The sequence below is a fragment of the Betta splendens genome, chromosome 17, assembly GCF_900634795.4.
Source record: "Betta splendens chromosome 17, fBetSpl5.4, whole genome shotgun sequence".
Lineage (NCBI taxonomy): Eukaryota > Metazoa > Chordata > Actinopteri > Anabantiformes > Osphronemidae > Betta > Betta splendens.
In genome coordinates this window covers 6,998,430-7,024,362 of record NC_040897.2, presented here as the reverse complement: position 1 = coordinate 7,024,362, position 25,933 = coordinate 6,998,430, and the positions used below count along the sequence as shown (strand labels likewise).

At 45.4% G+C, this 25,933-nt stretch overlaps 5 protein-coding genes across 8 annotated transcripts; 3 read left to right on the top strand and 2 right to left on the bottom strand.

The window, feature by feature from the left end:
• Positions 1-59: 59 nt before the first annotated feature.
• cdc7 (cell division cycle 7 homolog (S. cerevisiae)) lies at positions 60-4,332 on the top strand. 2 transcript variants are annotated; one of them, XM_029132176.3, is made up of 12 exons: positions 60-296; positions 494-581; positions 734-820; positions 976-1,111; positions 1,622-1,715; positions 1,907-2,049; positions 2,233-2,548; positions 2,714-2,821; positions 2,898-3,073; positions 3,233-3,315; positions 3,461-3,610; positions 3,689-4,332. In XM_029132176.3, the coding sequence occupies exons 2-12, from the start codon at positions 494-496 to the stop codon at positions 4,171-4,173; spliced, it is 1,866 nt and encodes a 621-aa protein (XP_028988009.1). In that variant the 5' UTR covers positions 60-296; the 3' UTR covers positions 4,174-4,332. The 2 variants fall into 2 exon arrangements, with proteins under 2 accessions (XP_028988009.1, XP_028988010.1); XM_029132177.3 differs by having other exon boundaries at positions 66-296; positions 2,233-2,296.
• Positions 4,333-4,439: 107 nt separating this feature from the next.
• glmna (glomulin, FKBP associated protein a) lies at positions 4,440-9,082 on the bottom strand. Its single transcript, XM_029132178.3, has 19 exons — positions 8,945-9,082; positions 8,706-8,785; positions 8,178-8,303; positions 7,980-8,093; positions 7,751-7,859; positions 7,383-7,656; positions 7,197-7,296; positions 6,925-7,106; positions 6,741-6,794; positions 6,465-6,495; positions 6,205-6,294; positions 6,085-6,126; positions 5,845-5,918; positions 5,664-5,748; positions 5,468-5,577; positions 5,323-5,386; positions 5,012-5,150; positions 4,763-4,833; positions 4,440-4,685 (listed from the first exon to the last, which is right to left on the bottom strand). The coding sequence occupies exons 2-19, from the start codon at positions 8,742-8,744 to the stop codon at positions 4,575-4,577; spliced, it is 1,815 nt and encodes a 604-aa protein (XP_028988011.1). The 5' UTR covers positions 8,745-8,785; positions 8,945-9,082; the 3' UTR covers positions 4,440-4,574.
• rpap2 (RNA polymerase II associated protein 2) lies at positions 9,045-14,613 on the top strand. 3 transcript variants are annotated; one of them, XR_008693083.1, is made up of 13 exons: positions 9,045-9,140; positions 9,406-9,448; positions 9,606-9,720; positions 9,859-9,957; positions 10,044-10,109; positions 10,196-10,284; positions 10,397-10,432; positions 10,525-11,533; positions 11,711-11,817; positions 11,929-12,009; positions 12,942-13,010; positions 13,866-14,019; positions 14,392-14,613. XR_008693083.1 is itself a non-coding variant. In XM_029132174.2 (12 exons), the coding sequence occupies exons 1-12, from the start codon at positions 9,086-9,088 to the stop codon at positions 14,540-14,542; spliced, it is 1,920 nt and encodes a 639-aa protein (XP_028988007.1). In that variant the 5' UTR covers positions 9,045-9,085; the 3' UTR covers positions 14,543-14,613. The 3 variants fall into 3 exon arrangements, 2 of the variants coding, with proteins under 2 accessions (XP_028988007.1, XP_028988008.1); XM_029132174.2 differs by lacking the exon at positions 13,866-14,019; XM_029132175.3 differs by lacking the exon at positions 13,866-14,019 and having other exon boundaries at positions 9,049-9,140; positions 9,409-9,448.
• Positions 14,614-15,125: 512 nt separating this feature from the next.
• Positions 15,126-18,611, bottom strand: LOC114845171 (zinc finger protein Gfi-1-like). The gene is made up of 7 exons (XM_055503890.1): positions 18,438-18,611; positions 17,343-17,548; positions 16,981-17,184; positions 16,382-16,773; positions 16,091-16,228; positions 15,766-15,931; positions 15,126-15,677 (listed from the first exon to the last, which is right to left on the bottom strand). The coding sequence occupies exons 2-7, from the start codon at positions 17,452-17,454 to the stop codon at positions 15,499-15,501; spliced, it is 1,191 nt and encodes a 396-aa protein (XP_055359865.1). The 5' UTR covers positions 17,455-17,548; positions 18,438-18,611; the 3' UTR covers positions 15,126-15,498.
• Positions 18,612-22,777: 4,166 nt separating this feature from the next.
• Positions 22,778-25,870, top strand: rpl5a (ribosomal protein L5a). Its single transcript, XM_029131559.3, has 8 exons — positions 22,778-22,926; positions 23,273-23,342; positions 23,675-23,790; positions 23,874-24,008; positions 24,101-24,303; positions 24,438-24,615; positions 25,435-25,523; positions 25,700-25,870. The coding sequence occupies exons 1-8, from the start codon at positions 22,924-22,926 to the stop codon at positions 25,800-25,802; spliced, it is 897 nt and encodes a 298-aa protein (XP_028987392.1). The 5' UTR covers positions 22,778-22,923; the 3' UTR covers positions 25,803-25,870.
• The last annotated feature ends 63 nt before the right edge of the window (positions 25,871-25,933 follow it).

The window sequence follows — 25,933 nt, the reverse complement described above, 5'->3', positions numbered from 1 at the left end:
ATTTATGTTATATGTAGAGCGCGAACCTTTTTATGAAACTTTGGTTGTCTCCACCAGAGACGTGATATCACGAGATTTTTACTGAAGTAACGCGAGATGTCTGTCGTCACTTTTCGCGCGGAGTTTGTTGTCTGCGGAAAAGCCGTGTCCTCAAAGTGAACAAGTTGTGTTACTCAGCGAGTGTGGCTGAGAGTTTATGTTTACCGCTTGCACAGATGGAGCAGCTCTTTACTAGTCGGAGTTCTTTGTGATGCGCTTTCTTGAGAACCTGTTGCATCTTTCGACCAAATAAAGCGGTAAGGTTTTTCTTTTACCTTACACCAAACTGGAACTAGCTAGCTTGACCTGCGTTAGCAGTTTAGTTTCAGTAAAGACTGTTTCCGTCAATCATTCGCTTGAAGAAAAACTAAACTTCTAGCCTGACGTTTCCTTCTGACATTAATTTGGCACAACTGGTCCAGTTTGTTTCAGGTTCTTCCTTTGTGTCTTCCAGATGGAGTTGTCTCCCGTCTCCGCTGAGAGCATCAGCAGAAACGAGAGCGTTAAACCTGACAGAAGTCATAGGAAAAGCAAACTCTCAAGTAGGTTGCACACTTATTAAATCTGTAACACTTTGACGTTTTATTGTGTACTTGTTAGCCACACAAAGTGTTACTATGACCAATCTTGTTTTTTTCAAACTATTAGTTAAAGTGACTATTAAATAAATAGACACTTACTCTTTTTTCCTCAGGGGATGTGGAAATTGACATTGAGTCCCTTTACAAAGCTGTTCCTCAGCTGGCTAAGGTTTTTCGCATCATAGACAAAATTGGAGAAGGTAAATGCTTTGTACAGCTTTATCAAAGTTTAGGGACGTCATACTGCTTTGATCCATACTTTTCTGTTTCTTCATGAATACAGTTGCTTTTGTAACATTTTGTATTCACCGGAGCACCGCAGTTGTTTTTCTGATGATCTGTTTTTGTGCCTTAGGTACATTCAGCTCAGTTTATTTGGGTGAAGCTCAGATGAGGGATGGGAGGAAAGAGATGTTTGCCCTAAAACACCTCATTCCAACCAGCCATCCTACTCGCATTGCTGCAGAGCTTCAGTGTCTTACTGTGGTTGGGTAAGTGTGTTGCTTTGTGTTTTTATAGTGGACACACCTGTTAATGTACCTCTCAACTGTCAAAAGTCCTCACAGACCTTATGCTAAGTAATAGTTAAGGAATCAAGTCCAGAGATTTTTTTATGTATCACTATTTTTCTATTTGAACTTTTAAATTTGACATTCCTATACTTATAAAATGTGTTTCTGTCTTGACACATCCTAAATGTGAAAAATGGATAAAGCACCATTCTCTATCAAAACAGGCTAATCTCTTCTCCTGAATGTTATTTTTAAGCTGTAGCAAATTGGTGTGTGGGCCCCTTATTCGTCTCTCACTGCATGACTCAGCTGAACCTACATACAGCAAAACATTATTTCTATATATATTTATATTACATATTACATGACACCTGGCTGGGTGAGATGTACAGCTTGGAATGTACGTACATAAGTAAACTAACATATACTTGTTAATCTTTTGTTGTGATTTTTGGCGGTGACCTGTCATGTTTGGTCATTTGTTTACAGGGGCAGAGAGAATGTAATGGGGGTCACATACTGCTTCAGGAAGGAGGACCATGTGGTGATTGTCATGCCGTACATGGAACATCAAGCAATTGTGGTATATATGACATAATTCAGTTTTTGTCAGACTTGTTCCCACATAACTGCAAGATTTCTAATTTACATAAGTCATATTTTACTTTTCCTGTCCTTTTCTCTGTTTCCTGTTTATCTCTTCACTCTCAGTACTTTATTTTAGTTTTGTATTTTGACATAAAATTATTGTTTCCACAAAAATGTTTTTACTAGGACATCATTGGATCATTAAGCTTTGAAGAGGTTCGTCTATACATCTACCACCTGCTGAAGGCCCTGAGACACATCCACCAGTTTGGTATCATTCACAGAGATATCAAACCAAACAATTTCCTGTATAATAGGAACAGTAAAATGTAAGTAGTGACTGCATAATTTAAAATGATAATGTGTTTGAGATTTTAATTAATTAATGAGTTTTGACATCTGTCTGGTGCTAAGAATGTTCAGGGGAACAGATGGGTTTTTGACGGCTAGCACTTTTCAGACCGAATGGATTTTTACTTTTTTATTTCTCCATTTAAACATTTTTATTTTAGGTTTGCGTTGGTTGACTTTGGCCTGGCTCAGGGTACAGCAGACACCCAGGTTGAACTGTTGAAGGTGATAAGACAGAAGTCCTCTCATAAAGGTGGAGGGTCTACGGGGAAACAAGACACTACCCTGCGGAGCAAAGCACCATCTAAACCTGCCACTATCACAGCCTCCACCTCAGTCCCTCTGCCTCCACAGCGGCCACCTACTTCCTCCTCTCCTTCCTCAACCACATCCAACTCAGCATCGCGGAAAGCACTGGTTAAAAAAGCATGTTCTGTCACCACCACTGTCAGCACCTCCAGCACAAAGTACACAAAGGTGTTTGCACTGAGTTAATATTATCATGTTATTATAATAACTGGGCACTGGGCATAACAAACCTGAATTAGGACATAGGGGTTTTCTGTAGGGTTATGTTAAAGCACATATACCGTTTATGACTTCTGCACTGCTGCATGTGTTTATTTTGGTTGTTTGATTTAGGATTTGATGGGACTTTGCAAAATGACCAGGCCTGTGTTTGGGGAGAGGAGCCTGAACAGCTGCACTCCAGCGCCATCCATCACCAAACAGGCTGCCATTAGGACAGAGGTAAAACTGAAAGGATAAAAGATTTCACCGCAAGAGTCTGGGTCAAATCTGATTTTGTATTTCTGGTTTTCATCAGTTAGTAAAACCAGCTAAATCCCAGGACCCAGCTGCCCGAAGGTATTCTTCAGCGCCTCGGACCTCCCTGCCTGCCAGGACTCAGAGCGGCAGTCAGAAACCTCAGAGGACAGTACAGCAGGGCCTCACTTGTAACTGCTACACAACTGACCGTGTCTGCAATATCTGCATGTCCAGGTAATAAAAATGTTCAAAAACCTAAAAGTATCTGTAAGTCAATTATCTTGTCTGGGACAATACCTTTTTATAAAATAAAGTACCTTAAAAATTGTATGACACATTATGTTTGATTTCTGTTTCATGTGTTTGCCTCTGCTACTGTTTTTTTCACTGAAGGAAGCAACAGGTGGCACCAAGGGCTGGAACTCCAGGCTTCAGAGCACCAGAGGTTCTCACGAAGTGTCCCAACCAAGGAACAGGTCAGTACTGTTCCATTGCTACCGCAATGGGTGTGTTTAAATGTATTTCCAGCCTGGATGAGAAGGGTAATTTAGTTTTGTTTTTTACAATTGTTAAAAAAACCCAATTAAATACAATGTACCTGTCTTGTCTTCCTTGCTGCAGCCATAGACGTCTGGTCAGCTGGTGTGATCCTGCTCTCACTTCTCAGTGGTCGTTATCCTTTCTTCAAAGCCAGTGATGACCTGATTGCGCTCTCTCAGATCATGACTATACGGGGCTCCAGAGAGACCATCCAGGCTGCCAAGGCCTTTGGTGTGTAGTCCTTATGTTAAGTAGACATACTGAAGTATGAACGGTTTTGCTTAGATAGTAATGTTGTTGATCATTCAGGTAAAATGGTGGTATGCAGTCGAGAGCTGCCTCGACAGGACCTCAGGACACTGTGTGAGACACTGAGAGGACGAAGACCATCCCCAGATGATGAGGCCACACCAATTCCCAAAACCGACAAATGCGCCATCACCATTACTGGCTGTAAAATCCAGGATGAGACACCTACACACCATCCACCTGAAGAAACTTTAAAGCAATGCAAAGATGGAGCAGAGGAAGCAAGTTTGTCTCTGACTAAAACTCTGCCAAAATCTTCAGGGAACAAAAAAAACTCTAGTTGTTTGACTAAGCACAACTCTGAGACAAAGTGCGAGGAGGAAGATGAGCGAGGCTGGGACGCCGTTCCTGATGCTGCCTATCACCTGCTGGACCGGCTGCTGGACCTTAACCCAGCCACCAGGATTACAGCTGCCGAGGCCCTGAAGCACCCACTGTTTAGAGACTTAGAAGCTACAGATGGTCACAGAACTCAGACTCTTTAACAGAGGAAGGTTTATGTGCATCTATGGCACACCATTCAGGTGTGAACGCTGCTGCCACCTTTAGTGTATGATATGGAAAGACTTTTATTCATTATTTATACCTGATTACTGTACAGGATTGCTGTGCTCCACGTTTTCAAATAAAAGGGTAAAACTAAATCATTATCACAGGCATTCATACATTCAGTACTACATAAATAACTAAATGCTTAAATAACTAAAGGTATACTTGGCACATAACTGGTGCTAGATAAAAACAAAGTTCAAAAACTTTACAGCATTTTATTTAATTTGTACAAAAAGTTTGAAGAAACAAACAGCAGTATGGTTTAATAAGCGATGACACATTCAGAGCTGACAAAATCAATGACGGCAAGGTCTACACAAGAAGAATTTTTAGTTCATGGTGTCCTGAGGAGCTGCATTAGATTGTCTTTGACCTCGACGAGCTCCTCTATCCTCACAAGCACGCTCTCGATCATGTCGAACGTGTGCAGGGCTGAGTGCAGAGCCTGAGAACAAACGCGTTGTCATTCATTAGTGCATTAACCAAATGCTGCTGTGATATGAATATGAAACAGCCGCTGACCTGAATATGAGACTCTGATGTCACATTAGGCAGCTTCTCCTCACCAACAGACACAGAAAGCACTGATGAATCTGTAGAAAACACGTGCTGTCAGAGTATGCATTGCCAGCAGTTATGACTAAGTTACTTTATGACTGGACACAAAGTAAACAGTTTTAATATCTTAAGAATATCTTGCATACATTTTTACTCCAGGATGCTGCTGCAAAATCAACTGTGATCAGTAGAAGGAAATGAAATTGCTCTGACCTTTGACCTTGTTCTTCTTGGCTTCCTCCATGGTATTGTGGAGCTCCCTCTCATAATGCGCTCGGGACATGTTTACTCCAACACGCAGTGGCTTAAGAAACGTATCTTCTATTTTATACAGCTCAGTCCAGATCCCTGTCTGAAGGATGGCAACAGCAGGACATCACAACCAGTCAGTGGGCAGATGTGATGAGACAGCTTTTAAATGCCCTTTTCCAGATTCTAAGCAGCACAGGGGTTTGTGTCCTGTGTGCCGTCGTATCAGTATGTTTTGGCTGGGAGGGATTTACAGTATGGACGACTGTGCTCACCTGGTTCTCTGTCACTTTGTCTCTGATGACCAGGTAACGCAGCAGGTTTAGAGACTCCATAATTCTAAAGAAACACCAGCATTAAAGACAAGAAAACCCCATTGTTTTCCAAAATAAACCTGGATGGAGTGACCCATGTGCGAACCTGTCCAGGTACTCCAGCAGGTCTGTCTCTGGGCCACCTGGTAGACTGAGCACTCTACGCAGCAGAGGCAGCAGGTGAACTCCCTCAAACCACGTGTTGCTGTTACCTGGCTGAGGATCAGAAGTGAAACTATGGTGTAAAGCCGTTTAGCTGCTACGTACAGTACTGCATTAAAAAAATCAAACCGTCGTCTCACCTGCAGGGCACTATCTATCTGATTCTTGATGTTTTTGATGACGTAGCCTTCGACTCCTGAGTGATTGCTGGTCTTCAGCATGTACCTGAAACCAGACGATGAGTATATTTTCCATAATATATTTAGGGGTGGGCTAGGAAACATTTCTGATTTATTTTAGAGAAGCAAAAGTTAATCTTACTGGAAGAAATGATACTTGGCTTCAGTGTTGAATTTATCAATGCTCAGCTGGAAAACCTTCAGACCTCTGGTTCTCTGGAGATAAAGAACATTTGATTTGATTCATCAATCACTGTAATTAGATACAGGATTAACATTTTTCATTTCAAGGCAACGGCTAATACAAAGAAAATGCCCATTAGACATGATATTGTAATTAGATTTACCTCATGACACTGTTCTAAGAAAAGTGAAGACTTACCAAATCATGCCTCTGGCACATTGTCATAACCTTTACCAAGTTCTGAAACCAAACGTCACATAAATTATAACGACACAGACACCACAAACAGCATCAACCTGAATGGATAACGGCGTTCACCTGTGGAACAGTGAGGAAGGTTTTTATCTCCAGCAGATCAGCAGGCAGCACACCATCCTCCACCCGCACCAGGCTCTTCTCATACAGTTCCTGTGTGACGGAGGACACGCAGCAGTCTTAATGAAGGCAGACCTTTAAAGTGCTACTGGATTCTGCTCTATGGCAAATAGTAGTTGTACACAGCAGGTGACAGGTCAGTAAGTTTTTTTTTCCAGTCATGGTGGTTCCCAGCTTCAATTCAGTGTTTGTGTTGGTCTCACCAGGCCTTTCTGGATCCTGGTCTCCTCAGTTCTAAAAACAAACCAGAACTGTAGATGAGGCATTTATCTCGCATACAATCAACCAAGACCAAGCCAGGATTTCAATTAAACATCTTTTAAGTCTGACTGTTTTCATTCACTTATTGTTGTTGTTGTTTCAATGGAAAGTGTTTTTTATATTAGCTTTAACCTCAATGCCTGTGTTTCAACAGGTTATACCTTTTATAGATCTGTGAAAAACATAAGAAGTGTAATAATGGTGCGTCATCAATTCACCTGGACAGGAGGAGGCAGATGTGCTCCATGTTACACCGCAGACAGAACACAGGACTGGAAGCACAAGAGTTGAAAGAACGTTGCAATTAATATTTTAACATTAGTTATTAGGTGATGTGAATCATAATCACTTAAGTCAAGCCCTTATATTTTACTCAGTACACGAGCTGTACCTCACTCTTACCTGAAAACACTGGGGAACGAATCTGCAGCCAGGTGATGCACAAACACCAGGTGAGCGAGGCTGGCTAGAGACTCTTTGGGATAACGCACCTCCTCCTCCAGGAAGCCCGGAACCTGTTTTCTCTTGAGCAGAGGCTGGTACACCAGGCTGGGAAGAGGCTCTCTGATCGCACTGAGAACGTTCTGGGCAAAGCAAACACGTCCGAGTTAGTGTCAGGTGTTTTCAAAATAATATGGTGCTTTAAATTCGCATGCTGTTTAAAGTTCCTCTACCAGGATTTCGGTGGCAAAATTCCTAAGAGGAGACTCGGGCAGAGTGTCAGGATCTTTGAGTTGTACCTCCAACAAAGGGTGACGCAGGGTCTTCATACAGCTACAGATCAGGAAAACACACAGAGTTAACCAGAGTTGTCCAAAAATTAAAGCAACATACAATTTAAACACAAATGTCTCACTCACAACTTCAGCAATTCTGGCTGCAGCTCGTCACTGTCCTGTCCCTCTGTTGTCTTACAGTCACTCGACTGTTCAGTCCTCGCTAGGTTTTGCCGGACCTCTTCAACGAAGGGCCTGACAAACATCACCAAGTTGGTGCAGCAGCGACATAGCATAAAAATGTCGTCCTCCTCCTGCTCCTTGGTGTGAGGCAGAGGCAGCTTGGCCACCTGGTCCAGGACGGAGGACAGAGTCATCCCCAAAGACGAGGCTTTGCGGTTTCCTAGACACAGCAAGACTGAGAGGAAAACACAGGTTACAGAAGATGTTATGCACTTGAGATGGTCGGGGATTACAATATGTGAATGTATATGACAATCAAATGTTCTCACCTTTCTGTAGAGGGTTCAACAACAGATGAAGACTCTCCGCTATGGTATCAGGGTCATCCTGCTCCAGTTGCTCCAACAGGCCAATCAGCAGCTCTTTGGGTCGACAGGTCTGTGAAAACAACATTCACCCTTTAAGAAAAGGCTCAACACATACATTGTTTGTTAGAAACAAACTACAACGTTTCTCTCTTATCCAGTATCATCTGTAGATGACAGTAGATGAACCAACTTCTAGCAGGTGGTTGAAAATGGCCAAGCACTGAGGAAGGTCCTCGTCTTCTTTCTTGAGCAGAACCTTAATGAGCGGTGGAAGCAGATTCCAACCCATACATCTCACGATGTCCTGCAGGAAGAGGAACAGGGACGCATTCTCAGTGGACATCCACTAAATAGAGCTTGAAAGGACAGTCAGCTTCAGGCAGTGTACCTGATTCTTTTCATCCAGGACAATGCTGAGGACCTGCAGACTGTTTCCTTCCTCTATGCAGGACCTCCCAGCAACTGTGAAGACGTTGTAGTCCTCACTGGCGTAGCCGTCGTCAGGGAGCCCTTGCTACGTAAAAAGAGAGACCAATAATTAAAAGGAAGTACTGAACTTTTATCACAAATGATTAGTGATTGGTTGGTACATCAATAAAATCAATAAAAGATAAAACAAGTACTGAATGAATAGTTGAGCTACTTTTCATAGAACAAACCCTCTTTTTTTAATGATGCAATGAAAACAACCAGGTTGGTGATGTCAGCTGCTGTGACGGACATCTATGACTCCCTTTTGACATTTTAAAGGCGTAAACGGATGAATAGATTAGTCAGATTATTATTGAATCATGTTTTAAGATAAATGACCCAAGAATCTCAGCACAAGAGGTATTTGAGCTATTGAAAACACATGTAAACACATGAAAATGGAATGTTGGATGATGGAGTGTTGAACCCCGGAGGCAGGACTTACACATCTCTGGACCAGTTCACTGAGCTGTTCCAGAGCCATGTCTGCTGTCCTCAGGTGGGGTTTGTGTCCTCTCAACAGACCTGCAATACAAACACGGCTCATCTCATCAACACTCGTAGCATTAGCATCTGCTTCACTGTGTATTATTTAAATATGTGCACGCATGGGTTGCTCACACACGGTCACCAACACTGAGAGTTGTTGATGAATATAAGTCTGGACAAAGGAGAATTACACACCTTAATTAACTGCACTTGTCAATGAAACGCGCCACAACTAACATGCTAACAGCGGGGCGGTAGCGGCTAGATTGTCCGCGTGCGCTCGCCGTAGAGCCCAATACGTCATAGGTCAAAGGTGAACGAGGAATAACAAACGGCATGAACACGGGGAAGAAGAAACGGAGCGGCGGCTCCTCCAAAGCCGCCAAAATGGGTCGGTTTCATTTCACAGCCTGCTCGTTACACAGAGAGGCGACGTCAGCAAAGACGTGTTTAGTACCAGACATGTTTAAGCAAAGACACCAGTTTAGCAGCTCACAGGAGAGAGTTCAGACGTTGTTTGGTGGACGAACATGCAGTTCAACTGAACTGCTAACTTAAACTGCTTAAAAAAACAAGCGTCAACATGTTTCGAATCACGGGCAGTTGTAGTGGGAAACGGTGGGTGCCCTTTTACAGTGTTGTGTTGTGTTTGGCAGCAGGGAAACGGTCAGTACTGACGGCGGAAGAAGAGGCACGAAGGTACGAACTGATAACTGTTGTTATTATTATTATTAATATCTCCCCTTTTACTGTATTATAACCCCTGTACATGTAATCATACTAATAGGTTGTGTGTCAGTAGATGTATGAGCGCAAACCCAGCACTAATTCTTATGTTTTTGCTCTACTGTGACAGGAGAGAGGAAGTGAAGGAGAAGCTGAGGGAGAGGATGGAGCTGGAGAGAAGAGCCCTGAAGGTGGTGGAGCGTCTCCTGGAGGACAGCATAAGTGAGGATTTCCTGGTTGACTGTGTATGTATCAGTTTATCATTGGACCCGCTTCACTTCTCAGATCAGCCCTAAATGGCCTTTCTTACGTAACGTCCCCGCCTTTTGCTGTTTTTCTGTATCCAAAGGTGCATTTTCATGCATTTCTGCTTCTTTCTTCAGGCTAAGTTCATCACTCAAGCTAATTACAAAGATGCTGTAGAGGAGAGATCCATTGCCAAACTATGTGGTTACCCCATTTGTTCAAATAAACTGGGAAAGGTAAAGCATTTCTATAAACTAGTTGTCATAGTTTAATGTTTAATGTTTTCTTTTTACTTTCATCTCAACTGTTTTATTTTTTATAGATCCCCACTCAAAAGTATAAAATTTCCACAAAGACCAATAAAGTGTATGACATCACTGAACGCAAGGTGAGGATACCTTTTATATCTTCTATATTGTACAGCCGCTAAAACGTGTTAAAGTGAAGCTTACTATACTTTTGTCTTTTGTTCAGTTTTACTGTAGTAACTTCTGCTACAAGGCCTCCAAAGAGTTTGAGCTACAGATTTCACCGACAGCCCTTTGGCTCAGGCCGCATGAGAGGTGTGGTTGCTGCTATCATCTCTGTTGTGAATCACAAATATTCACTCATCTTTCATACCATCATACATTTTTAAATATTAAAATCACAGTGTTTTTCCATTCACTTCAACAGCCCTCCAAAAATAAAGTTGATGAAGACAGGGGATGGGTTTGTATTGGTTTCAGTATTTACATTTCAATCAACATGACTCGAATAATGATGCTATCATAATTATTGCGTTTCATTTATTGTATGTTCAGTGGGAGTTCTGGTGAGGAGGTGATGCTGTCAGAGAGGCGTCTCCAAGAGGAAGATGTAGAGGACCCACTAGCTTTACCACCTGCAAGCTGTGACAGCTCTCAGCTGAGTTCTACAGCATCTGACCTCTGTCACAACGACGACAGTGACAGTGAACAGGAACAGGAGCAGGAGCAGGAGTTCATCTCCAGTGTGGTTTCCCAGGAACAGGGACGCAGGGTGCACTGGGGTGAACTGCCCAAACGTACAGACGAAGATGGAGGAGCAAATATAGAAAGCAGAGAGGTGGATGAAGAAGAGACTGATGACAAGGACTTTTCTGAAAACCAAAGGGTTGAAGAAGTTACAGCAAAGCTGGGTTTGTGCAGTTTATCACAGACAGTCACTCCCAACACTTCCCTGCCCGATGGCTCATCAGCTGCACAAGCCCAAACAAGCAGGCAGCCTTCACGTACTACTTCATGTGAAGACTTAAACCCCTCTACAGAAATCAGACCCCAGCTGGGTATTCCTCATTCAACTCTAAAGTGCAGTAATCAGAACAACCACAACATTCAAAACCAATCTGACCTCAACATCACCCAGATAGGTATGAGCAAGAGAGGCGCCGCAGGGCTGCGAGACCTGCTCAAGAGCCAGAGTCCCGCAGTGAGGCCTGACTCCATCCGACTGAAACTTCTCGAATGCTTGAAAACAACCTTGAAGGCGTGGAGCACAGATGAGACCTTGAAGTTCCTGTACGGGGCTGATCACGCACTAGGCGCTCCCTTTGCTAATGTAAAAGAAGAAACAAAGGAGATGGAAGGGGAGCTGGATGAAGATGATCTTGAAGAGGGGGTGAATTTGGAGAATGAAGGAGCAGTCCGTCACGGGAGGCCAACAGTAGAGGCTCCTGACTACGAAGCGCTGCAGAGGGAGACACAGCAGATGGAGCTCAGGATCAGAGAGTTTTACAATGGGACCTGCTTCATGCCTGAGGACTTGGAAAAGCCCAAACAAGGTGGAAACAAGGTAAGAAAAAGAGACTAAGAAGTGGAATTCAGTGACTTGTTATAAGAGTCAAACACCACATGGAGGCGCTATACTGAAACGCTAACATGTGAACCCATTCAGTAACATAACAGCGGTTATGTTCCTGTACCAAAGGCTCTTTTCCTGTCGTTCACATTGTGGTTCTTCTCCTTCAAGGTGACAGCCCAGAACCAGTGCAAGAAGGAACCGGTTCTGCCACTCATCGACTCTCAAGCTCAGCACATTCTCCAGAAACGAATCACAGTGGAGAAGCTAACCGGCTGGTGTGTGTGTCTCATCAGTTACATTTATTCCTAGTTTTATACGGGTGTTTCATCTGTGTATTGTGAGCATTCATTTGTTCTTCTTATCTTTTTGCCTTCTCTGTTGTACAGTCTCAAAAACATTGTTGGGCCTCTGCGTCTCACCATGAATGACGTAACCAACGACCTGAACAAGCTGGTCAGAACGTTTAGGTCAGTACTGCGTCCTCATCTCTGCACAGAGAAAATTAAAAACAGACAACAAAATTGGCTGAACTCGTTGAGTTTCATGAGTCCGATCATCTCATTTAGAGGTTTGGAACTGGAGCTGTTCCTGATGTCTCAGCAATTACATATGTTGTTTCTTTAAGCCCACCCGCATCTATGCAGTTGCTCTCAATTCTGAATAATTAGCCCTGGGCTCAGGTTTAGTGGGTGGAGCGATACTGTAATTACATGAGGTCACTAGATTATGACGTATGACAACAGTCAGGTGTCAATAACACAAACAGTGTTTCTGTTCAAGTGTTCCTGTAAGACGTGAGAGTGATGTATCATGAGAAATACCTGGACCCCGACACTGAAGTAGATAATGGGACTTCAATAGGTTTATTAGGTTTGATTATGTCATTGCTGTTTTTAAAGGAGGGTGGAGGTGACTGAAGAGTGTAAAACAAACTAATGAACATGTGGTTTAGTTTGCTGTTGTTAGTGTTGTGTGCCACCAGATGAAAATGTTTTTTTTTCCCCAAGTGTAATGAGTCTATCAAATTATTCACAAACACAACACTAGGAGCTAAATTGAACATTTCCTGCCTCAGTGAAACTCACTGGATTGATTGTTTTCACCAGGATTGCTATTAAATCACTGTGTCGCCGCAGTAACACCTCCCGAGTCCCGCTTCCAGGAATTCTCTGTGTGCTGTCACAGACACATACATCATCACACTATTGCAGGCAGAGTTTGTGTTGTCTGCTCGAGTCTTGTGCACATGTTTTTCCCGTATGCTTCGGGTGAAATTGTGATTTCTGACTCTGACTCTGATTTGTCCATCACCAGTTGCTGCAATTAGGACCAACACAGTGAAACATTACATTTAAGTCTTTTGAGTAATTGCTCACTCTGTCTTTTTCTTCCACCACAGGTTCACCAACACAAATATCATACACACAACTCCTGAGTGGACCCTCATAGCTGTGGTGCTTCTCCACCTGTAAGTTGTGTGTGTGCGTGCCTGTGTGTGTGTGTTACTACAGCATCGAACAAAAACCAATCACATATGTTGCTTCCAGGAAGTAGACCGTATCAGCGTACGACTAACCTTTCCTGCAGAGCTCTGTGCTGTCTTTACCAGTGGCATTGTTCAGCCTGTGCCATATGGTGTATGCGTGTGTATGCGTGTGTGTTGCTGGCAGTTCCGTGCTGCTCCCGACTGAGTACACACAAACGCTTGATGCTCTTATCTCCACCTGATTGCACCTCTTCAGAGCTGTGATACAGGGCAGAAGGCTCTGTAGACATCCTTGCAAAACAGGCACCTTACTTTACAGGCCACACTGGGAAAACTTTCACCTGAGCTGACTCTGATTTATGACTCCATGTTCGTTTACATTGAACTTCTTGAACTAAACAAAAGATTGCAGTGAGTGTTTTGCAGCTTGAGGTACAGTACAGTACAAATCTGTCACTTTGAACGCACAAGAGTTATTTGACACGCTGTTACTAAAATGGCATCGCTAGCTTGAAACTGTGAAAAGGACTTTCAAGTTGTTGGGTTTTGTGGCTAAAATGCAATGTCAGATCTCTGAGCTTAAACAACACAGCTGCTAACCTGCATTTAGTGCATTTTCTGATATTGTTAAAAGCCACACATATGTTAAGCATTTAGCTTTTTTGGTGATTGTAGATAATCCCTCCCTCCCTTTGAGATTTTCTTTTTTTTTTGTCTGATGTCCTGTTTGTACTCTATGATTTCATTTGTTCCTGTTTAACTTCAAGCTTCTCCATCCTTCCATTCCTCCATCATGAATAATTTGGCGTGCTGTCTTATCTATCTGCTGCATGGCAGCTGTGGAGTCAGCCTGGCCTCCATTGTTAGGGCAGGCTGAATAATGGATGCCCCCCTGCAACACTAGACCCTGAGGTGAACCGGAGATTAACCATAAGTGCACCTCCACACAGGTAGACAGGACCGGGGGGGGGCAGAGCTCAAATAAAAGAAGGTAAACAATCTGGATTTTGACAGATCATGACACAGTTTGGGTAAACATGTTAAGATGCAGATTGCATAATGACTAGAAACGAAGATGGTACACAGATAGCACCTACACTGTAGTTACATATAACAAACCAAAGCAAATTTTAGTCAATGATATGATTCTATAGGTATTTAAAATGCAATTTAAGACCCGACTGAAGTCGTTTCAACTAAGTTCATCTAATAAACTGGCAGCTGAGTGTGGGACTAATTATGACCTGTGAAACGCCTTTTTAAATACGATTATGCAGTTTTCTAATCAGTCTCTGCTGCTCGTACGCTGGATGCTGGTACAGTCACGTGCACAGTGACATAAGTAAAACCCGTGTGCTTTCAGGTTGGTGGAGGTGTCTCCCGTGGTGCAGGAGGCCTTGCAGACGCCGGCATCGGTGGAGTATGTGGACACGCTAATGGCTCAGCTCAGCCTCCAGCAGCAGGATCTGCTCAACATGGTGCAGCTGTTTAAAACCCCAGCGCAGTCACATTGACATGGAGTCAAAAATAAATAATAAACATGCACTTGATACATGACTGGGCAAAAATAAACAGGAGTTTCTGAGCCCTTTGTTTGTTGTGAGTCTTTCCTTGGAAGCGGTTGTTGTAACAGGAGTGGAGCAGCATTACTGTATGTAGACAATCTGAGAGGAGATATGGGCAAATCACATCCTTGAGGTTTTAGAGCAGTGGATGTTTAACCTCGCCAGGCCCAAATAAATCACACCCAGCGTTTCCCAGTGAAAGCACCATGTGGACACGCTGCTGGCAGAGCTGCAGCTGTAATAAAAGTGACGCTATTTCTCCAGACTGCCTTCACATGCGGCTTTATGGCACCATAATGCCATTTGTTATATGGGCATGTTCACAATGCGCGTGTCTGAAAATGTTTGGTTTTGACCAGGTGGCACATGCAACCAAACGTTCTTCTCTTTAATAGTGGAGATATAAATTGGAGCTGTCGTGCAGATTGGAGACGTGATTGATGACCCGCAGCTTCTCGTTTTTCACAGACGGGAAGATTAAAATAATATATCAGGTTTTCATTTTGTGTGAATTGAATACATTAACAACAGATTACAATAAACATTTTTTAATAATTAAAGCAAATACACGTGTAAAGGTTTAATATAAGTACGTACAGTAAGTAAATACAAAACTGATTCAGGCTACTGAACATAAACATTTCATATAATGTCGAGAGGCTCGTTTTAAGGTAATTCATTCAGAAAATAGAACGTTTTAAAAACCAGTTTTTAGGTTTAAATATTTATAATTTACAACACACTGAATAAATAAACCTGTATTTCCATGAAAATCAACCAAAACATTTTGGGCTAAATATTGAACAATATGGAAAACGTTAAAGAAAATTCACCAAACCATAAACTCGCTCATTAACAGAGAGTCAGTACATTTAAAAGTGCAGGATTTCTTCCTGAGCCTTTGCTCATTTCAGTCCGTGCTGCGTCTCCTTGTGCCTCCGCAGGTCCACTTTCCTCTGGAAACCTTTCCCGCAGAGGTCGCAGCCGAAGGGTTTGAAGCCCGTGTGCTTCCGGCTGTGCGTGATGAGGTTGGAGCTCTGGCTGAACGCCTTCCCGCAAACCTGGCACTTGTGCGGCTTTTCTCCTGCAGCGCCAGCGGAATGACATCGTTACAAAGGGCGCGTTCACGCCTTTACGCGCGCGCCGTCCCGAGCCGGTCGCCGGTGGCTCACCTGTGTGGATGAACGTGTGTTTCTTCATGTCTGACTTCTGGTGAAACCTCTTGCCGCAGTACTGGCACGGATAGGGCCGCGTGTCCGAGTGGATGAGCAGGTGCGTGGACAGGGTGGAGGAGCGCTTGAAGCTTTTCCCGCAGATTTTACAGCTGAAGCTCCTCTCCTTAAAAACAGGCAAGGTGTCAAAGCGGAGCTTAGAAACACGGAATGTGACAAAATAATTTGGTGAAAAGCAGCTTCTCGGCCTTTCTTGTCCAGGACTGAAGGCCTGGAGGCCTTTTCATGGCATTTCGACGGCAGCCGCCTCCATTCACGGACCTACCTGTGAGTGGACCGCTCTGTGCTGATCCAAGCTCACTGCGTGACCGAAGGTTTTACCGCAGATCCCGCATTCAAACGGCCGCGTCCCGCTGTGAGACCGTCGCACATGGACCTCCAGCCCGTGGGGCGTGGAGAAGACCTTTAATGAAAACCAGATAGGTGCCATTTATATTTATTATCACTACATGCATCATATTGGAATCGTCGGTTACACAGAACTGCGTTATGATCACAGGTGAAACGTCCAACGTAGCTACGTATGTTGCGGTTTTAGTTAGATGAAAAGACTTACCTTGCCACATTTAATGCACTTATAGGACCCGTTTGACTCCAGATTAGAGCAGATGAAATCACTCTCCGACTTGATCTCCGCGCCGCGAGGCCCCTGCTTCAGGTCCAGATACAGTTCGTCTCTGTCCCGCATCCTGCAGATCTGATGGGCCGCTGAGGGATAATCCTCGTAGCATCCCGTCACGGGCCCTTTCTGCGCGTAGAGCGACTCCTTGGCGCTTTCCTCGGCCCCGAAGAGGCGAGCGACGGGCGAGTGACGCTGCACGTGGTGCTGATACGGGCCCCGAACCAGATGCCTGAGCTCGGAGCCGGAGTACGCGGACCAGGGGTAAGGGAAGCGGGGGATGTTGAAGTGGGAGCCCTCGCCTCCTAGAGCGGTGGATTTCTCTGAATCTATAAAGTAATTGGAATTCATAACTTACAATTAAATATTACAAATATTAATAAGCAGACCTGTTGAACAACAATGACTTATAAGACCCGTTGAAAAACTAAAAATTAAAACTGCTCTAAAAATAGTTCAAACGGAACAAAAACGTTTAGGATTTTTAAAACCCCACTGGTAAAGAAAAAGCCGGATGAAAACCCATGTGTTCAGACCTGGGGAGGAGGAGGGAGACGGCGGGCGCCAGAAATCACAGTCGGAGGAGCGGTCGCACACGCTGCCGCCGCAGCTCAGCGGGGAGCCGGAGGACAGCGACCCCGGAGACTGGAGCCTGGAGGCGGGAGACATGCGTTCATCGCCGGCGCTCGCGTCCTCCCGCGACGGCAAGTTGCACTCAAAGTCCGCTCGAGACTTGGTCTCTAATGACAACGGAAGGAAGTAAGTGAGCTGACTGCTTCAGGCTCACAGCAAGTGTTTGTTTTGAATTATCGCGTGCATTTACAGCACTAACAGTCGTTTCAGCTACGTGTGCGTAAATCAACAATTTCCGTGCGTAATTACGCACGAGTGAGCCTACCTGCGCACGCATGACCCACATCACGGCCCGGTCCGCTGTAGTCGTCGTCCAGGTGCCGGGGCTGGTGGTAGCTGTGGGCCCGTTTACTTTTCACCAAGAAAGACCTCGGCATGTTTACCTCGCTCTCCTCCAGTCAGTCTGCGCCGCTCAGCTTTGAAATCCTCCACTTGACTCCACTCGTCTCCCCCGCTGCTCTGACTTTACGTCTGACAGATTGAGACTATTGGTTGACAGGCGAGACGGCGTTTGGATTTTTGGCAGGCTATTACGCATGCGCAGAGGGCCGTCTCGTTTACCAGGTGTCACGGGTTGGATGGACCTATAGGTCCTCCTGAAAGGCCCTGGTAGAGACGGGCCTGAGGAGAACAGTAAATGTATATGCAGAGTTTTCTACAGCTGCATTTAACTAAATCTAACTCATTTATATTATTAATTTCGCCAAAATGCTTAAAAAGCCTGAAATATAAGTCACATGTAGGTTATAAATAAGTAGAAAAAAATGTATGTATTTATATGTATTAGAACGTATATACAGTCCTCATTTAGATGGCAAATATTAATAAGTATAAGGAATTAAACGTGTGAGCTGCTGATGCTCCGCGCAGGCGGCGCAGGCTCTGATGGATAATGACCTGTTTGTTCGGCTGCCTGTAAAGTGATCCTGTTAATGAGACGCGCACGGTCGCTCCGCACAACAGCCTGCCGGTGGGGAGCCGAAGTATCCCTTTACGGCCACACTGCTTCAGCTTACCCGCACTGACTTCAGCCTTATTGTTTTACACCATTAATCCCCCTCCCGACCTCCAGACGCGGGCCCAATCAGGCTGAAATGAAAGCGGGGCCGGCAAAATAAAAGCCCCCAATTCTGAGAAAAGAATTTACAAGTTAGAAATCTGTTGGTCGCAAAATGCAAATCATAGGGGAGATTTCGACTCTGTTCAAAACTACACTAAAGCAAAGCGTTATCGATTTTTTTTTTTCTTTTCGGACGATGTGGGAAAAAAGTTTGTTTGACGCAGCTGCGGCAAGTCGCGCACCTGCGAGCAAAGCGCAGATAGCCGAGGCATAAAGCTGGACACGTGTCCTCGTACTCACACGTGCACGGAGGCTGCAGGCACCACGTCCCGGCTCCGAGCAGCGCCGCCAGCGCCGTGCGCGAACAGTCTGCGACGCGGCGCGAGCGTCGGCCAGAAGCTGCACACACACCGCAAACCCCCTCGAGTGCTCGCGCGGACGCACGCTCGACTCTCACACGCGAGCGCACGCGCCGCTTCTCTTTCGTCCCCTCCTTCGCCTCTCGCTAAGATGGTTTTCTCGTTACTCAGCCGCGACGGTCAAACACGAACACTGATTCATGTTTTTGATAAGATCGTTTCTCTACGTTTGCGCGGCGCAAACAGTAAATTCTCATACTTTTGCGGCACTGGTGTCCTTTCGCCCATCCCACTGGTGAAAACTGGTGTGACTCGCTTCACCATTAAAAAAAAACCCAGTACAGAACATTTGGCAACAGTGGACTTTTAGGGGTGAATTCGTTCCTATAATGTGTTTGTTTTCTCCGCTGAGCGATGACTTCTCACTCTCTGAGCAGAGACTTGAACCTAACGTTAACCTCAGAGCGGCCGCAGCGCTCGGCCGCCGTCACTCTGCTCCGTCTTCTTCAGAATGACGCTCTAATGCGTCGGTCGCCGTTTGAACCGGTTGTCGCGAAGTGGAAAAACGAGGGACAGCGTCGACGTGACGGTTCGAGCTCAGGGTTACGCACTGAGTCAGAACAGGAAACCAAACGCAAAGACGCTATCAGTGCTGCCACAGCTTCTCTTGTCTGTGTTTAACCCCCCCTCCTCCTCCTCCAGCACCCCCCCTCCACCCCAGACCTTGATTCTCACTCTTTTACAGCACGTTTGTGATTGAAATAGAAGCCCGGTCGCGCGCGCGCGCGATCGCAGGGGAGGTGCGGGACGCCGAGGCCTGCAGCGTTTGCAGCGTCTGTCCGCCCTGTCACAGGTTAAATAAAGAGCCGCGCGCTGGTGAAACGTGAGGTTATTTTCTCGAGCTCAACCTCGAGCCCCCACTGAGGATAGACAGACACTGTGTGTGTGTGGGGGGGGGGGGGGGGGGGGGGGGGGGGGGGGGCTCCTCAGAGTTTTAAATATACCTGAAGGCGGCAGCTTTCACACCGCATGTGTGTGAATGCTGAAGTGGAGCAGGGTGCACGGCTGGATGTTCCGCCTCAGTCCGGTTCTGCTAACGTGCACCGTGTACTATTCTGACTCCAAGCGAAAGCAACGTGCACGTCGCTCTCTCAGATTTGCGCGGAAGCGAACAGTCGGAGCGCTCCCGAACCCCAACGCAATCACCAAAACTGATTTTGTTCAATGTCCCCTGTAACAGATTGATGTCAGCGCTGTGGCTAAACTGACTTTCCCTTGTTTTCGCCTCGGTTCGGTTCCAGGCACCTGAGAGTTGAGCTTGTCACCTCCACTCCGGCATCGCAGCGAAAACCACATCACGCTATCTCATCCCCTCACAGGTTCCTCTGGCTCCAGAGCTCCGACCGCAGCGTGACCCCCCCTCATCGAACCCACCCGGCCTTGTTTTCCCCCTCTGCAGTTACAATCTGATTTCAGTCCTTTTCCTCCCTCTCCGCCTCCTGGCAGCGGCCGGCCGAGTCTCACCGAGCGCTCCGGCCCCGACTGCAGCCTCCAGATAGGAGCCGGAGCGTGAGCCCCGTTAATGATTTACTCGCCGCTGACCTCAGGACAGTTCTTCTTTCACGTCTTTCTCACTTACTTCACTTCCGCCCTGGAGCGTGTGTTACTGTACATTGATTTATATTAATCATGGACCTGTCTGGACTTACTCTGATTTACCCGAAGATCCTCTGAATATACAAAAGAGTGTGAAAACTAGTGATGCTGAAAAGAAACCAACTAGATTTATGGAGCGAACTGTCCACAAATCACCTCCCTCATCCATCACCAGGATCAGCAGCTCCCCTTGTTTGCCACCGCCCCGTTTCTGGTTGTAAATTTCCCCCTAAAATGCGAAGGATGTCGTCTGGGACGTTGGTGTGGGCATGTGAAGGGACCTGCTCGGTGCTTCCTGGTCATTGTCTCTCTGTGAACAGTTGGGGCCGTTTGAAAGGTCAAAGGTCAACGGGCTCAGTCTAAACAAGCCTGTAGTTCATGTGTCGAACTCCTTACTCTTCCGTCTGGAATTAACAAGTGAAGTGACATTTTTCCTACATTAGTTTTTCTGCATTCGAAAAAAAAATCAGGAATTTCAAAATTCCTCTCCTTTCTTTTAAAGCACTAAAGCTCCACAGTAGCTTTACAGCAGCTTTTTATGGCTTCACTCCTAGTAAGCGACGCTGGGCTCCTTCACACACTGAGCTCCTCCATCTTCCCTCCTCTGATATGATTGTAGAGCATGTGACCGCTGATCTGGGAACATGACATGACCGCACACGGGCCTTAACGGCGCTCGCCATTAACGGTGACTAACTGCACCACCCTGATGTTCATGCGTGTTGCGTTTCCTGTGATGAATGCTTCAATCACTTTTGTATGGTGCTTCTCGAAATCGTCCGAAATCTGTGGACTCACCACTGTTCTCATGTTGGGTGGAGAAACACCCGTTTGCAGAAACTTCATCTCGGCACCATCTGCGTCGGTAGTGATATATTCAGCGTTAAAGTGAAGCAGGTTTTCAGAAATGCTGCAGCTTTACTGAGTCATTGCTGTTGATTGTGTTTCAGGGGCTTTGGGTTTTTGCCACAGTTTGTAACTCAGGCTACAGATTTGTAATTGCTTGTCAATATTATTCCTTTAGACATTAGAATTGTAATAATTGGATTGATGAGGTCTATGCAATTAAAAAAGAAGAGAATGCAATGACCAGGGTGAAGGAGAGGCTGCTGGTGGACCGAGCGCTGTCTTATCTGTGGCGTGCCTGTGAACACATTTGTTGATGTGTGACTTTGTCACTAGTCAGCGGTGACCTCCAGATCCTGGTTCAGTGGCGCATAAACCAGCACGGGATGCGTCGGTGTGAGGCAATAAAGGTTTGTGAGACAATTTGAATTCCAGATCAGCTCGGGGCGCGAGAGTTTCCTGGTGTTACCCCTCGATCTGCCCACCACACCCTGCACTCCCAGCGTGACCCAGTGTGAAGTGCTGACGGCTGCTGCTGACGGATGACTGGACCGCTGCTATCTGCCATTGTGAAATCAGTTCTGCAGAAACAGAGCTTGGCCAAAAAAAAAAAAAAAAAAGGTAACACGCTCAAATGCCGTCCACAAGAGTGACTTTGACTTTTCTTATCAAACGCCCCGAACATCTGCACCAAGAGTGACTGTGAAGGATATTATCTATCTGACTTGAACAGAAAAGCAGAAGGTGCTGGTTCCTTTTTCTGTAGTCAAAGTTAACACACAGAAGAACAGGTCTCTGTCGTTATTTGATCAAATCATTTCAAAGTTTCTACAGCAGCTGGCGATTGTATGATTTAGGCTTAAGACAAATATCTCTAACAGGCTAAATTACATTGACCCTGATCTGACCTTTAAACTATGATGTCAGTCCCACACAAACACATAACTGTCACATTAAAATATATCAAATCTAAACCTTTGATCACGTCACTGTTGTAGTCACCAGTAGTCACCAGCTGTTGCTCAACTACACTCGGCCAAGTATTTTACTGCAGAACACTGGTCTGGAGCTACTTTGAATTAGCAGGCGAGCTGAGTCAGATGAGACGGCTCCAGCGTGACAAGCGCCGCTGACATTAATCACTGCAGAGTTGCATGGGTGGGTCGACAGTGCCGCTACTCTGGCATGTGGGAATAGGTGGATCTGCGGCGTGGAGGCCGTGTCACTTTTACTGTTCACTTGTCACTCGCACTGAATGTCACATCGGAGCTGTCAGATTATTAGTCACGGCTGTTTTTGAGGTTTCACTATTTGCTATAAATAGAGAAGGTGGAAATTATAGCTACTACTGTAATTGCTGTAACATATTTCCCCGGGCTAATAATAACAATTATTATTACTATAATTTAATTAAAGTACTTTAAGTAACCATTAAATTAACCTTTTATATTGTACTGTACATCTTAACCATATACCGCAGATTTTGTCGATTATTAATAAACAATTTAACTCTAATTCTTTGAAGTTTTTGACCCTTGACCTATGTTTTACTTGATGCAAAGTGAGTAAGAAATGGTTTGACACACTGATACTTAAACAAGTGTTAAAAGCAGGAAGCACCCAGTAGATCCATAGGCTCCATGCTGATGTAGGAGACGTCTTGCTGAGACACAATCTGGTTACCAAAATAAGACTTACTCTCCTACTCTTTCTGTACTTCTGTCTACTTTTTTAACATGTCCACCTAGCATCACCTGGGTAAACCAGTATTGAAGTTAAATGGGGCCCTGGCGCCCCCTGCTGGTGCCGGTGTGCGTCGTCCTCCGCTCCGACAGGGGGCGCTGTGGCGGCGCCGCCACAGAGTCGCAGCCTTCCGCTAACGGGTCAATCTTAGCTCAGGGGGAAGAGGAGCAAACCTCTCAAAAATGGTGAGTCGGTCGTGTCGATTCACTGCTAATGCCGATAGTGTGAGCGCGTGAGGGCGCGTTCGCTGGCACGTGAGCGTTTCCAGGCTTTTGGGGCTCAGATGTTGGCGGATGGTCTCGGTTGTCGCGTCCGCCGGGCTGTTCTCCTCCAGCGTGGCGCTTCATGGCTGATGAAACCTCCGCTGAGCTCCTGCGCGGCCGCACACAGACGCGCAGCGGCGGTTTTAATAACTCTAAAGCACTTTTACTGGTTGTCAGCTGTGTGAGCCGTGGATCAGCTGACTCAGAGTCGTTCTGGGTGTTGGTCGGATTTGGCGGAGCAACATGTTGACTGTTCGCCTCTTCTCAGGGTTTCGTCAAAGTGGTGAAGAACAAGGCCTACTTCAAGAGATATGAGGTCAAATTCAGGAGAAGACGAGGTAAATGCACGCATGTCATGCAGCTGCTGAGTTAAAGTTAATCAGAGGACTTGTCTTTCGTGTTCCCCACTGATTATGTTAAAATATGAAATGCACATAAACTAATATGTAAGTATTAAACTGCTTGAAAGATTGCAAGAAGAGTTCATCAAGTTCCTTCACTTGCCATTTATTTGTGAGGTAGTTGGTGCTTGTGTGTACACGTTGTAAACTGAGCCTGCAGGAACTTGTCCTGTGATTTCAGGCCTTGCACAAACCCACACAACCAAGCAAATGATCGCCACAAATGTGTTCGAGTCGCGTCTCCAACCATATTGGTTTGTCGTTTTCAGAGGGAAAAACCGATTACTATGCTCGCAAGCGCCTGGTTATTCAGGACAAGAACAAGTACAACACACCCAAGTACAGGATGATCGTCCGGCTGTCCAACAGGGACATCTGCTGCCAGGTCAGCGCCCACGGGACTCGGCTGCACGTCTGTGGCCACGAAGGAAACGGTCTGACTCACCCTCTCGATTCTCTTCCCTCCAGATTGCGTATGCAAAGATCGAAGGAGACTACATTGTGTGCGCTGCTTACTCGCACGAATTGCCCAAATATGGCATTTCTGTAGGCCTCACGAACTATGCTGCAGCTTACTGCACTGGGCTGCTGCTGGCTCGCCGGGTAAGACGGCGTAAACACACTGATGAGCAATGATCAGAAACCCCAGCAGGACATTTGTGATGTGTTTCCTTACATTATGTACCTCTCTTTAGCTGCTGCACAAGTTTGGCATGGACCAAGTGTACGAAGGCCAGGTGGAGGTGACTGGGGAGGAGTTCAACGTAGAGAGCGTTGACGGACAGCCCGGTGCCTTTACCTGCTACCTCGACGCAGGCCTGGCCAGAACCACTACAGGAAACAAGGTGTTTGGAGCCCTGAAGGGAGCCGTGGACGGAGGGCTGGCCATTCCACACAGGTCCGTATGAGAGCAGGGCAGCCCCTGTTCTCTTATGAAGCCATTTTGCAGGATCCCCTCCTCAGTCATGTCACATTATACAGGCACACGCTCGTGTCGTCAGCGGTCTGATGCAATTTCTGCTCCGCCTCCAGTCTCAAGCGGTTCCCTGGTTACGATGCAGAGAGCAAGGAGTTCAACGCCGAGGTGCATCGGAAGCACATCTTGGGCATGAACGTGGCCGATTACATGTCTTATCTGATGGACGAGGATGAAGATGCCTACAAGAAGCAGTTCTCTCGTTTCATCAAGAACGGAGTCACACCAGACACGGTAAGATGGAAGCTCTTCACGCACAGAACCTGACACAGGACACTGACTTCAGTGAAATACTTGTATAAGGGGTTAATCACATGGTCATACTGTGTATTGTGATGAAATAGCTTTGTTACCAAATTACTGATAGCTTCTTCACATGCAGATGTGGAGATAGAATCTGTGTTGGCCATTAGGTTATCGGAAATTGCAGAATACACATTCCGAGATGTTCTCCTTTACCCCTTTATTCCACTAGAGAGCACTCATGGGTTTACATTTACCGTAAGAGAAGTGTCACAGTTCAAGACTTCATAAATGACTTGCTTCAAAGGGTCATGTCCTCATGTACGGAATTTTTTTTTTCTCCAATGAGAACATACGGTATAGATTCGTGACAGCAAAGGTTAAGTTTGTGTTTACTCAACGTCTAACTACATTCCTGTGCATGAGTAATGTCTCATTAATAGTCGGGTTAATAGTAGACATTTGAAATATTGCACAGTTTTCTTTTACATCTGATTAAAACAAATAATTAAGACCTGTTTGTAATTAAAGCTGAGTAACCTAAGCCTCTTTGTCTGAGAACAAAATAAGACATTCGACCCTCATTCATGAATGAATGGTGTATTTGCTGATTTTCCTCTGCTTCTTGATGATGAGACAAAGCACGCTGAGCAAAATGTAGTTGGTCCTTCATTTGCATTGGCTGATGCTTACTGTACTTTTCAAGACGGGACTGAGAGAAGCAGAACTTATGAGAATGCACTTTGTTAAATGGCAAATTGTAGTTCCTTGTCTATTTTTAACGCATTCTTTTTTTCTTTTTGACCCCAGGTAGAAGAAATGTACAAAAAAGCACACGCTGCCATCAGAGCAAACCCCGTACACGAAAAGAAACCTAAAAAAGACATCAGGAAGAAGAGGTGGGTTCCTAATTTCTGTATTTCCTAAAGTCGCATTTGTGCTGAAATAAACGTTCAGCACAGACTTTACACAGGGAAATAACTGCAGCTCTTAAGTATGGCGCCGAGAAGGGGAACACTTCTCCCTGCCGATGTGCAGAATGTTAATCAAGCTACTGTTGTCTCTTTCCGGTCAGGTGGAATCGCGCCAAATTATCTCTGGCACAGAGAAAGAACCGGGTCGCCCAGAAAAAGGCCAGTTTCTTACGAGCGCAGGAACAAGAAGCAGGGGACGGTTAGGGGCCCGGCGCGGCCCCCCGCTGCAAGAACACCACACGTTACAGACAAATAAATTTATTACAACGCCACGATTGTGTCTGGAAAATGCTTGTTGGCTGGTTGGAACGTTTTTGGGCTCGGTCTGCTTGTAG

Bases quoted from the DNA above. Each gene is read 5' to 3' on its own strand.
- rpap2 (XM_029132174.2), top strand. From the start codon at position 9,086: ATGAACACGGGGAAGAAGAAACGGAGCGGCGGCTCCTCCAAAGCCGCC. The intron at 9,958-10,043 runs GTAAAGCATTTC...TATTTTTTATAG, and splicing joins GTTCAAATAAACTGGGAAAG to ATCCCCACTCAAAAGTATAA. The intron at 10,285-10,396 runs GTGTGGTTGCTG...TCACTTCAACAG, and splicing joins TGGCTCAGGCCGCATGAGAG to CCCTCCAAAAATAAAGTTGA.
- glmna (XM_029132178.3), bottom strand. From the start codon at position 8,744: ATGGCTCTGGAACAGCTCAGTGAACTGGTCCAGAGATGT. The intron at 6,795-6,924 runs GTAAGAGTGAGG...TTGTGCTTCCAG, and splicing joins TCGTTCCCCAGTGTTTTCAG to TCCTGTGTTCTGTCTGCGGT. The intron at 6,127-6,204 runs GTGAACGCCGTT...GTTTGGTTTCAG, and splicing joins CCTTCCTCACTGTTCCACAG to AACTTGGTAAAGGTTATGAC.
- cdc7 (XM_029132176.3), top strand. From the start codon at position 494: ATGGAGTTGTCTCCCGTCTCCGCTGAGAGCATCAGCAGAAACGAGAGC. The intron at 2,822-2,897 runs GTAAAACTGAAA...GGTTTTCATCAG, and splicing joins AGGCTGCCATTAGGACAGAG to TTAGTAAAACCAGCTAAATC. The intron at 3,074-3,232 runs GTAATAAAAATG...TTTTCACTGAAG, and splicing joins TGCAATATCTGCATGTCCAG to GAAGCAACAGGTGGCACCAA.
- LOC114845171 (XM_055503890.1), bottom strand. From the start codon at position 17,454: ATGCCGAGGTCTTTCTTGGTGAAAAGTAAACGGGCCCACAGCTACCAC. The intron at 17,185-17,342 runs GTAGGCTCACTC...CGTTGTCATTAG, and splicing joins TGTGGGTCATGCGTGCGCAG to AGACCAAGTCTCGAGCGGAC. The intron at 15,932-16,090 runs GTAGGTCCGTGA...CCTGTTTTTAAG, and splicing joins ACAGAGCGGTCCACTCACAG to GAGAGGAGCTTCAGCTGTAA.
- rpl5a (XM_029131559.3), top strand. The intron at 24,304-24,437 runs GTCCGTATGAGA...CTCCGCCTCCAG, and splicing joins GGGCTGGCCATTCCACACAG to TCTCAAGCGGTTCCCTGGTT. The intron at 25,524-25,699 runs GTGGGTTCCTAA...CTTTCCGGTCAG, and splicing joins AAAGACATCAGGAAGAAGAG to GTGGAATCGCGCCAAATTAT.